At 38.4% G+C, this 12,673-nt stretch overlaps 1 protein-coding gene across 1 annotated transcript in view; it reads left to right on the top strand.

The window, feature by feature from the left end:
• Positions 1-12,673, top strand: part of LOC140463878 (ras-related protein Rab-40B) — a 70,637-nt gene that overhangs the window by 41,657 nt on the left and 16,307 nt on the right. The window contains exons 2-3 of the mRNA XM_072558321.1: positions 121-181; positions 11,487-11,547. Of these exons, the coding sequence (XP_072414422.1) occupies positions 121-181; positions 11,487-11,547 (122 nt within the window). The remainder of the gene's footprint in view (positions 1-120; positions 182-11,486; positions 11,548-12,673) is intronic.

Raw genomic sequence — 12,673 nt, 5'->3', positions numbered from 1 at the left:
TAATCATCAATGCAGCAAAACGTTTCTGTAACTTTATTGATTCTGTTAAATGTTAAATAATCAAACCCATTCCAGATTTTTTAAAAAAATCTGTGAACAGTTGTTTTTCTTTCCTGACAGGTATTGATTACAAGACAACAACAATTCTGTTAGATGGGCGTCGGGTGAAATTACAACTCTGGTAAGTGCTTTATAACAGTTCTGAAAGAAACTAATTTGTTCATCTTTTTCAGTGTGGGGATTTGTTTCACAAACTCCAATTGGGTTTGTACTGACTGAGTGTAATGAAGCGCTTTCCAAATATCATAGCGGGTACTCTTTCGAAAAGACAGTTTAGAGCCATGAAAAGGGAATTTTTCCATACCCGAATCTTCCCTATTATGACATAAAAGCCTCTTCAGTGTGTTGGGAGAATCCAGTAAAGTAGAATGTTAACAACTAAAAATGCAATTGTATGCTACTTAACAGAATTTGTAAGATTTTGAATTAATGTCAAATTATCCTTGGAGATCTCACTTGCGTAGTTCTTCTCTGGATGTGGGAAAGGAACCGCCTCAGTTTATGTCCATTTTCATAAAAGCTTCTATTTAGACTTTGCAAAAGCAAATTCAATTTCACTCGATTTCATAAAAATATAAAAAAAACTCCTGTTGAACTCAGTCCTTAGCTTTTAACCTTTTGAATCCATTCTTCAAAATTAATCTTTCTTTTCAAAATGATCTTCACACATTCTTCTCTGGAGGACTGCTGTGCAATAATATAATTGAATTGGAATATTCTGCAGATCTCGAAGAATATAGGTATTGTCACCTCCTACCAGACCTTTCCAGATGTTCTAGTACATCTAGACCAATGGCCACTGGAACACAGTCTGCAAACCCAATTAAGTTAATTCACCAGATACTCACAGGGCAACCAGGACTCGAATCAATCCAACTGTGGTTTGTAATAACCCATTTGTTTTAGATTAAATTTACAGTACATAGCCAGCAAGGAATTGCCCCACTCGTACAAGAAAGTAATGCAGTTTGCTGAAGAGGTGAGCTATGTCCTATTAGTTTATTTAATCTGATATTTTAAGATACCATCAAGGTCACCAACAATTGCCACATTTAAACAATGTGAAAGAATTGCTGTTAAGTGTAGATATTTTGATGTCAAATTGAATTGTTCTAGGTAAAGACAGGTAGAAGTAAAAGATGATGAAGTAACAATTTTGGTGTTTAGTAACACTTGCACACTTTCCTGTCTGCTTCAAAGTTTGAGTGGTTGGCTAAGTGGCAGTAGCGCTTCTCACATTTCCTTTGGTCAAATAAAGCAACTTGGAAAGAAGCCAACTTGGTGTTTTCCATTTAAAATGATGGTAATTTATTTCACTTGACAAGAAGTAAAAGCCATTACATTAAGAAAGACAGAATAAAGAGAATAAGAAGCTAATCTGTAGTCTTCAGTAAAAACCAGGTAGCCTATGAAGGGGACACTTTTTTTTGTGTAAGAATGTGTAACTCGGCAGAGATGTCATTCATTGCCGGAAAGGGTTTGAAAATTGACTGAGACTAGATGTGATCGAGATGACAGGTTTTCTTCTATGAAGATGGTAAGTGAATTAGTTGTGGTTTTCTTTCCTGTTGCAAACCCACAATTTAACAATGGTGAGATTGAAACTTTTGACATGTATGGATATGTGCCAAGATTAAATAATTTAAAGAAAAATAAGTGCACTCAAATTCTCATGATCCCTTCAAGAAGAAACGTCAAAAACTTTCATTCAGTTTGATGGAAACAATGAAAAATGGGGAATTTGTGATAAAGCAGTGTAATATCAAAGTGAAGAAAGAAGACTAAGGAACACTGAAGTCAAGCATCATTTGCACCAAAATAATTGCAGAGTAGTAAATACAGCATAAATTTGAGATCTTCAATACAATAATGTATAGCCAAATGAAAACTCTGAAAAATAACTGCATGTAATAAAACATTTGAAAAACTCCATGTGTAGCAAGGTAAAGAAGCACAGAATGGTGCCCCTCCTGCCATCTTTCACATTAGATGCACAAGTCAAACGGACCTTTAAAGTTATTTGTAGATTATAACTGGGAACTCTGCTTTCCAATGTTTTATAAAAATCAGGTTTCAATTGTCAAGTGTATCTTAGAAGTCTTCCCCCTCCTCTGCACACTGGGCAGGATTTCCAACTCAGTTGGGATGACAGTCAAAGGCAAGAGGAGTGAAAATTAGTTGTGGAACCAAAATGCAAGATTCCCCTTACTTGCCCAAACTGATCAGTTTCACAGAGACTTATTTAGGGACAAATTTAAGGGGATGGCTTTGTGTTTCCTGAGGCCTCTAGTTCACCACACTGATTACTTGGAGGAGGGTATCTTTTCGCAGACTGGGAATATATTGGGAAAGCCTGAGTTCAGCACTCCAAGCAGGCACAGAGACACTCTCAGCTTGCTTGGATGCAAAAGTAGCTGTCCTGTGAATGAGGGCTTCCCTCCCACCCCAACAGTGAGTCACCTCATACCTCTGGCTGGAAATGCACTTGGAATTAAAAAATTGAAAATATTAAGTTAGTTGCCTTTTTGTCAACTGGCCCTCAATTTTTGAGAGCCCTCCAACTACATTTAATTGCCAGTTAAAGGCCCAGCCATCTGAAAAGCTCAGCCTACCCCATCCAATCCTGCCAACCAGGATATGTTCAGGATTTAGAAACAGTGGCATTCTGCTGATGTATCCATTTCATGCTGAACTCCAGGTGCTGAGTTGGAGACCTTGGGGACTGCAGCATTTATTGGAATCCACAGAATGGAAATAGAATTGATTTTATGCAGTTATAAGTATCTATAATTTTAATTAGTTACCACCAAAACTACTGGATTCATTTACTGATTTTTTTTGTGCTATATTTTGTGATTTAGATGTTGAGGTTGATAGCTGGTTAGTGAAAAGTTCAGCTGTGATAATATGAATCATATCCATGCAGATGTCACAAAGCTGGTCCTTTTTTCTCAAAGCTGTTCCTTTTCTCCAGGGTACTGTGTCCTTGGTTTTTCTTTCAGAGGGGTTGTAAAGAGGCCAGGCTCTGAAACGGCTGGGTTTGGTACAGAGATAAAAGGATAGTGAGACTTTAGGCCAAAGCTTTCATGTTTTTAAAAGTAACCTGTATAAGTCAAGGGGACATGGTGGCCAGCTCTTTAGCTGAACAGTTCAGTTCAGAACCTTGTTGGGAGTTCAGCTGTGGAGCTGCGTGGAAACAGGCTGCTAAATTCTCTCTCCTTCTGCCCTTCTAACTTAGACCTGTAAGCCTTTGTTTCATTTTTATGGTGTTTAAGTGTGTTTGTTTACTGCGACTGTTTTGTATACAGAGGAACCTTGATTGTCCATGGGCAGGCAGGTTTTCATTCAAATAATTGGTTATACTTTAAATTGATTTGACCTTAAACAAAGGAGGCTGAGCTGCCCATAATCGCGTTAAAAAGCATGTTTACAGAGTTTTGTTTTCATTCAATCTCTAAAATTTGTATAAACACTGGCTGTCACTTAAAATTCATGATGTTTTACAAATCAAATCACTTTTTCTGTACCTGAGCAGTAAAAATAATTCATTTGAGGTGGAAGTTGGTTATTGTTTCCAAAGAAAATATCCAGCCACTGTTGCTTGAGGTGCTGCTGTCTCTTTTTTTTTGCGAACAGTAACATTTGGCAAAGATGCATCAACTTCATCTTGTGCTTCATACCACTCCATGAAAAGTCACAAACTTCAATGGCTTTGTTAATGGGGACTGGAGGTGGTGTCTGTATCAGATTTTCCTTAGTATCCACGCCATCCGTACATTCCTGCTGTTCTTCTGTGACTATGTTGACTAGCTGATCATCAATGAGTGTCTCTGTTCCAATGTCGTTGTCAAAGTTCACCCAACCATTGATCTCATTCTCTAAAATGTCTCCTAAACCCACCTGTTTGCAGCTTTTGGTGATGTCAGTGGTTAGCCTTTGTTCTGGACGGGTGTCCCCTTCACTGGCATGGCTCCTAACATGCAAGCCATTGTACCAACACTCTGGGATTGTCTATGGTTTGATGTGGTCCCAAGATTCAGCAATCATGAACAGAGTGTCCTTGACTGTGAATGCCTTCATCATTTTCTGCAGTCCTTTCTCTGCATTGTCTTCACCCAGGATGGCACGAAATATGTCACAGCAATAATATTTTTTCAGAATTGCAATGATTCCCTGATCAAGCGGCTGTAATCTTGAAGTGGTGTTGGGTGATAAAACAAACACTTGATAGCTCAGTCTGCTGATTCTAACTGGCTGCTTTTCACAGTGTGTGCCACCGTGTTGTCAACAAGCAGTAAAGTGTGTTGCTTAAGTTTTTTGCTTGCCAAATGTGATCTGACAGCTGGTACAAAACCTTCATGGAATCATAATGACAAAGGTGAATATGTCATCTATGCCTTATTTTGTGTTTTGTACTTCACGGGAAATGAGATCTTGTTACAATTTGTGAAGCAACGCGGATTAACATATCACCTAATGCAGACAAGCGGTAATTTATGAGTGCCCGTGGCGTTAACAAGGGAAAATCATGATGTGATCTTTCTGCACTTTATGTCCCGATAGCTCCTTTTCTGTGCTGAACGCAAGCGTTTTATCCGGTAGTGCACACCAGAACAATCCACTTTCATCACTATTATATAATTGCTCAGGTTCATACTTTCCTTCATTAATGATGGATTGCAGTTTCATTCTGTAGCCTTCCATGGTGCTGTCAATCACAGACTTCTCTTGTCCAAGGACGCTGAATTGCCCAATGCCGTGACGATATTTGAAGTGCTGTAACCAGCCCAATGACACGCTGTGATCAGACTCATCGGAGTGGAATAGTTCATGGAAACTGGCAGCTTTTTCCAGTATCATCGGGCCAGATACGGGAATTCCCTTTTCATGCTGCTGTGAAAACCACAAAAATATAACCTTGGTTGAGTTGCTCATCCTTTGCTGGCTTGATGAATTTTCTTTTTAGAGCATTTGCCGTGTCACTTGGCTGATTAATTTCTTAATTGCCGGTCTTGTTTTCCTGATGTCGGACAAGGTTGCTATTCCAATGTTGTACTCCTGTGCAATCTTCGATGCCTTTTCACCATGATCCAAACACTGTAAAATCTTACTTTTTGTCACTGTGGTCCGCTTTCTTTTCACAGACATGGTAAGTACGTACAACAAACTCGATCAGTTACACCAGATACGAACTCAGAAAAAAGTTGTAGAGGGAATGAAGACACCACTGATTTTGTTATGCATTTTGAATCCTTCGGCATGTCAGTCATTTTCATGTGTTAAAATTCTTTCAACACTGTGACAATTGAATGACTAAGATTGTTGCGCCAGAATCATTAAGACCTCTTCGCTGCAATGCTTGCACACCACTTTCTGTGCAAGTTACCCCCCTCCACCCCGTAGTCCTCAATTAAACTAAAGGCGCGATCGTTGCACCATTGGTCAGTTAAAATTATTTTAACACTGCTGCAATTGACTGACTTCGGTGTTGCACCAATATTATTAACACCTTTTTTATGCAACTATCAGTTCTAGTCCCATCTTCTTCAGTGCAGGTAACCGTCATTGATCCTGTACTGTTAACAAAAGACCAATGTCAGCAACACCACTTTGTTATAATGGTTTCATGAGGCCTTCGGATTCTGTTCAGATAATTGATATTTGGATAATCGAGTTTCCTCTGTATTCAAAACAGCATAATTAAATCTAGTCTGGGATAGGGTGAGTTCTGTGGGTATTCTATATTCTGTTCTTTGTGTTTCTTTCCCTAATTTTGTGAATAAATATTTGTCTGTTTTAAAACCTGGTAGTCAACTGAGCTAACTTACTCTGGGTAATTTTCACTGTACACTTACAAAGACAAATTGTAAAGTTACAGTCTGAGCTGCCCGTTTAAGAATGTCTTGAGTGGTCTGGCCTAGTCCATAACACAGACAATAGCTACAAGACTGAACGATGCTATAATCATTAGATGATCCCCATTAATCAGTAAATGGTTAGAACTAATGATCCCTTACTTTTGCAATCAAAGTTTTGCAAAGAACCTCTATTTATTATTTGATTTTCATGAAATATGACAGCATGAACATTACTTGATTATTATGTTATTCTTACTCCTAATGCTTAATTTCTTTTTGTGCTGAAAATAACATATATGTTAAATGAGTACACAGTCATATAATAATTCAGTTTCACTTAACTCCAAGTCACCAAGGCTAATGACACTGTTGAGAATTTGCTTTGAGTGGAATTTGAGACTTCACAAATATTTTAACTTCTTTAAATGTAAAATGTTATTTCTTTGAAGTATTTGAAACAATGTATAATTTCACGGAAACTGGGCATTCGTGTTTATTATTAGTTTAGAAGAGGTTTCCTTTAAGAATACATTTCGAATCCGAATTGACCCGAGCTCACAAAAAGGTCCTTTGGCTCATGGTGGCTATGCCAGTCATCAAGCACCTATCTGTTCTAGTCCCATTTCTCAGCATTTGGCCTGTAACATTTTAGGCTTTTATGGTGCTTTTAGTAATCATTTAAATACTTCTGAAATGCTGTAATACTTCTGAGGCATTAACTTCCAGATATCTGCCACCCTTTGGGTGAAAAGATTTCTTCCTTAAATCCCCTCTAAACTTCTTGCCCTTTAAATCTATGCCCATGTACTAAGGGGAAAAGTTCATTTGTATCTATGCCCCTCAGTTGTGTTTACACCACTCATATACCCCCACCCCGACCCTCAACTTTTTCATTCTCAGGAAAATAGTCCCAGCCTGTCAAATCTATCTTCTGGGCTTAAGCTCTCTAGTGAACCTCCTCTGCACCCTCTCCCATGCAATCACATCCTTCCTGTAGTGTGATGACCAGACTTGCATACAGTATTCCCCCAGTCGTCCAAATAATATCCTGTACAGCTCAACTATCACCTTCCTGCTGTTGTATTTCATGTCTCATCTAAAAAAGGCAATATTCCATGTGCTTCCTAATTACCTTACCTACTTACCTTGTCCTCCTTAGGAATCTGTGGAAATTGCACATCAAGGTCACTCTGATATTCTCTTCTTCCTAGAAACCTATCAATCGATGTGTACTCCCTTGCCTTGTTAGTCCTCCCAAAATGCATCATCTCACAATGTTCAAGAATAATTCTATTTTCCATCTGTTCATCTGACTAATCTGTTGATAATGTTCTATGATCTAAGACTTTCCTCCTTGGTATTTAGCACACCATATGTTTTTGTGACATCTCAGAAAGGAAAGTGGAATTTGAAATGGTTAGCTGATGAAGTTTTTCTTTGCCTGATATACAATGTAATTTACCCCCAAGTAGACCTTATGAATTTTGATGATGCACATTTGGTTTCTGTGTAAGTGTTACTCTCGCTGAACTTTGCACTATTGGATTTGCATTATCCTACATCACCAGGTGCTCGTTCATTGTGTCTTATTAAATTAGTTTTAATTCCTGCTATTTTAAGTTGATAAATTATTGTGCATGAGGGGAGCTTAGATAGCCCAAATGGCATTGTCCTTGCAATATGTTGCCACAGATCCTTCACATGGACATTAATGAACTAATGCTAGGAACTAATGATTTTGGCCAACCCCCCCTTCCCTACTTTAAACATGTTTCTGCCACTCTATTTTATTTTAGTATTATCTTTCGATCTGTCATTCAGCAAAATTAAAGGTAGCCCTACTTTATGGAGACTTACAAAGTAAGTGATATGAAGGATGTGGAATCAGAGGTTTGAGGTATGTGGTAAGGGATATTTGATGCGTTTCCCAATTTCTCATCTGTACACAGTAGCTATGCAAGTAATAAGGTATTTTCATGTCGTACCAGTAACAATCAAATAATGCTACGTCTCTCCTCCCACTTTGTACTTTTTTTTAAAAAGGGATGATAGAGGGGTTTAGCAGGTAAGGATTTTACCCAGCCAAAATGTGTGTACAGTCAGAAAGTAAGTTGTGATTTTGAATCTTACTCAATAATTAATATCTGAAATGAATTGACTTGCCTACTACATTAGAAAATAGGAGCAGATGTAAGACATTCAGCTTTTAGAATCTGCTCCGCTGTTCATTGTAGTAATGGTTGATCATCCAACTCCGTAGCCTCTTCCTGTTTTCCCTCATATCCTTTGATCCATTTAGCGCGGGTGCTATTTCCAACTCCTTCTTGAAATCATACAATGTTTTGGCCTTTGAGGAGCAGGAGAGTCAATGTTTCGAGCATGAACTCTTCGTAGGAATGTTGATGAAGAGCTTATGCCCGAAAGGTGGACTGTCCTGCTCCTCGTATGCTGACTGACCGGCTGTGCTTTTCCAGTACCACACTTTTCGACTCTGATCTCCAGCATCTGCAGTCCTCACTTTCTCCTAATGTTTTGGCCTTGGCTACTTTCTGTAGTAGCAAATTCCACAAGCTCATCAGTCTCTGAATGAAAACATTTCTCCACATCTCAGTCCTAACTGGTATGTCTTGTATCTTTAGACCGTGAGGCCTGATTCTGGAAACTCTTTATGTGAGAGAAGAAATCTGGGCTGTGCACTTCTTGACCATATTTTGATCTCCCCATTCCACCACACCTTGATCCATACCTGACAACATTATCACTTCTCCTTTGTCCCAAACTGCTATCACCAAAGTAATCTCCATTCATAAGATACGTCTCCTAATTCTTGTCATTCTATACTTCCAGTTCTTAGGCTTCTTATGACCCCTCCATTGCCTAGTGCTTGCTGACGTTGTCAACTGTATTGTTGTGTTGAACAGTGTTTCCTTCACAGTTTCAACCTCACACAATGATCTCATATGTAAAAGCTTATCTTTGATCCTCCATTCTCTCTAATTGCTGTCCCATTTCCTAAGGTCCTGAAATACAATTCCTTTCGTAGATTCTGAGTTCACCAAAAACATTCTGTACAATTACAAAACAATATCCCTCAGTCTCTCTGTAGTCTTTGATATGAACTAATCTGTAATGCCACATTTAAAAAAAATAAACATTGCAGCCTAAATTTTAGCCTGCGGATGGGGTTAGGTTATCTCATTCCATGCAAGAAATTGCTTTAAGGTCAGGAAATTTTGGAAGAACAGGTTTCTTGGACATCCTATATTTTTCACCTGCAGTGTCCCTTTAAATTTCTGCCGGTTTTCACAGTAGTCAGTCGGACAGGTTGAAGTCCAGTTGGTTTGGAAGCCACCAAACTGCTTGGGCCTGCTGCTGCAGCCAAGGAGAGCAGATAGGTCTACTTACCAGGGACATGGGATTAGCAGAAATGTTTTGACAGCAACAGTTTTCTTATCATGGAAGTCCCACGTTGGAAATAAATCACTCTATTAACATATTTAAATCTGGTTCCTGCAGCACAACTGGAAGCCTGACATATAACTATTTAATGGTTGGCACATAAGTTGCCATTTTCCAAGGTTTTGGGAAACCTGGTACTGAAAAGGAACTGGGAGCAGAAGAAAATAAATTTTCCTTTTTGCAGTCCTTGTCAGCTAGCAGGAGCAGGAGAGCTCCTCCCAGCTCCTCAAGAAAACCTCAATTGGTCTCTTTGTCAGTTACATCCTGTATCTCCATCTTGCCACAATCCTAAACCTTTCTTCCTTTTCTGTCTCTCTTCTGAGCTTCAAATCGTGATGTCTTGCTCCCTGTAGTAGTGACTAACCTCCTTCCCCCACCCCAGAATATGTTCACTTACTCTATCCACCTTATGTCAATAGTTTTCCTCCATCCACTAAGGTGGATAATTAAAGAAAAAAAATTCAAGGTTCTAACCTTGCTGGTTTTCTCACACCCCCTCATTCTCTCATTTGTGTATGCAAATATCTGAATTTATGTAATCTTTATTGCTATTCTATCTTGCGCACACCATTAGATTTCCTATATTGTTCTCATCACCTTCAATGAAACAAAGCATTCCTTGAAAAGCTACTTTCATTCTATCCCACATAAAAATGCACTGGCCTATTGTCTAATTCTTGCTCATCTTTATTTGTTCCTTTGAATACCAAAATACTGTGCATGCTGGAGAGCAAAAAGTGAAAGAATTGAAAACAGAGTTGGAGAAACACAGCCAGTTGGGCAGTATCTGTGGAGAGAAAAACTGTTTCAAATTCAGTCACTCTTTGGAACTGTGTACAGTGAACAATGAAACCTGTACAACTAAGCACTTGTGAACAGTCACAAATAGTTAATATTTTCTTTATCATACATGACAGACTGAAAACGCAGTTACTAACAAATCACAAGCTATGGATAATCAGCGTGTCAAGTTTATTTAAATCTTAAAGTGCAGAACACAGACTAATGTAATTATTTAAAATATTCAAATTATTTTATCCCGAAGTGATTCTGTTGAAGGAAATTTGTTTATTTGTTTTTCAATTCGTGTTTAGCTGCAGCATTACCTGCCAGTGCACTCTTGATGGCCCCTGCAACCGTGAAAGATGGGCATGGGTGCAAAAAGATGTATGGACTTCAAGGAAGTTAATTTTCGCCTATTTTCTCTTTCACATCTCCCGCGGTCCTTAAGTCTCACTTTTCTCCCTTCCCATGTTTGGCCTAACCTGGTACTGCTCCATAATTACATTTGGATTTTCATTGTTCAAAAATCCCACCAAGTGATATGTTTATTTGTTAAATCATTGAGATAGGACAGAACACTGAATTAAAATCATGGAAGTGCAGCTGTGAGAGAGTTCTGCCTGGTGCAGGGATGCACTTAACCCCAGACCAGTGATATTAGATTAGATTAGGTTAGATTACATAGTGTGGAAACAGGCCCTTCGGCCCAACAAGTCCACACTGACCCGCCGAAGCGTAACCCACCCAGACCCATTCCCCTACATTTACCCCTTCACCTAACACTACGGGCAATTTAGCATGGCCAATTCACCTAATCTGTGGGAGGAAACTGGAGTACCCGGAGGAAACCCACACAGACACTGGGAGAATGTGCAAACTCCACACACACAGTCGCCTGAAGCGGGAATTGAACCTGGGTCTCTGGCGCTGTGAGGCAGCAGTGCTAACCACTGTGCCACCGTGCCACCCATCAAGTTATTACATTCACATCTTTATATATGTTAAATACAGTGTGGTGTTAGCAAAGGCTGAGAAAAATGCTTTCAAATATTTTAAACTGCATTCCTTGCACTGACCACAATACTCTCGTTTTTTTACAATGGAACATTTTTCTTAAACACGGTCAATGATGGTCCAAAGGGGTTAAGAAACATGCTGCTGTCATCTTTTCTACTTGCAACCTTTATGTTGTACTTGCAAGTCTGTGCTTGTAAAATATCTAAGTTTGAAAAATGCATAATTCTGTTCCTTTATTAAATAATGGCAACATTCTTTGTTTTTTAATTGATTTTTTAAAAATGTTTTACTGTTTAATTTTATCTACAGGGATACATCTGGTCAGGGCAGGTTCTGCACCATCTTCCGTTCCTACTCTCGAGGAGCCCAGGTAAAGCAAACTATGTTTTGAACTAAAATTTGTATTGTTGAACATGTTGTCTTCACGTGCTATACCTGAAGGTTGAATAGCATTTTTATTCACTAAGAGAATGCGGAAATAATTTTGAAGTGGAAGATGCAAGAGCAGTCCCAATTTAAAAAAGGTGATAATGTGAAGATAATTACTGTGCTGCCAAAGAATATGTTTATTTTGTTTTGAAAAATTGTTTTTTAAATTCCTGGTTGGGTATGTCTTCATTATTTATATGACACATTTTGGTTTGGTGAACCACTCTGAAATGTCCTGAAGTACTTCAGTTTCTATTTACCATCAATGGATCTCTCTTCCTGGTAAGCAATAGAGTACAGTATGGATTCACATAAATTACTGCTTCATAGCTTGTTTAGCAAAAACTAATGACCATCTTTGCAAACTGCACAACAGCTTGATTAGTACAATGAAATAGATTTTAATTGAAATCTTGATGTAAATGTTAATTTTTCACTGTTTGAACTGCAATGATTACAGTGTAACTGCTACATATGAAGTATATGTCTACATGAACTGATTGAAGATTTTAGTTTGCTAATCATGAGGTAACTTGACAATAGTATAGTGTAAAACACAGGTTTTTTGGAAAAAAAACCTTTAATCCTTTATTTTTGAGAGAACTTTTTTGTTCTTTGTTTTAGCTATATTTGTGGTTCATCTGTTCTGTTATCTCATGCAATTTATAAATCCAACACTAATTTCTTACGACAACATAACCACAAGTAATAAAGACTCATTTGACTCATGAGGTCAGCTTTTCACTCATGTACTGGTAATGCATAGCATTTCCCATGACCTTTCACTGTTTCAGTACTCTCAAACAGCTTGTTGGAGCAGCGTCCCAGCTTCCTGCAACTCTGTGCTGAGAACAGTGAAAATATCATCTCTTTCCATAACAAGCATCACACAATTCAAACACACAATGGAAATATAATCTTTTTGCAACTACTGCCTTTGGATGAGATATTAAATGAGACTCCGTCTCCATTTCAGTTAAGTGTAAAAGATGAGCAGGGCAGTACTCAATGACCCAACTAACCCAGTTCTGGCCTCTTCTACACCCTTGATTTTCATCATTCCTTGT

This window comes from Chiloscyllium punctatum, chromosome 39 (genome assembly GCF_047496795.1).
Source record: "Chiloscyllium punctatum isolate Juve2018m chromosome 39, sChiPun1.3, whole genome shotgun sequence".
In the NCBI taxonomy this organism is placed as follows: domain Eukaryota; kingdom Metazoa; phylum Chordata; class Chondrichthyes; order Orectolobiformes; family Hemiscylliidae; genus Chiloscyllium; species Chiloscyllium punctatum.
This window is presented reverse-complemented; position numbering and strand designations above follow the sequence as displayed.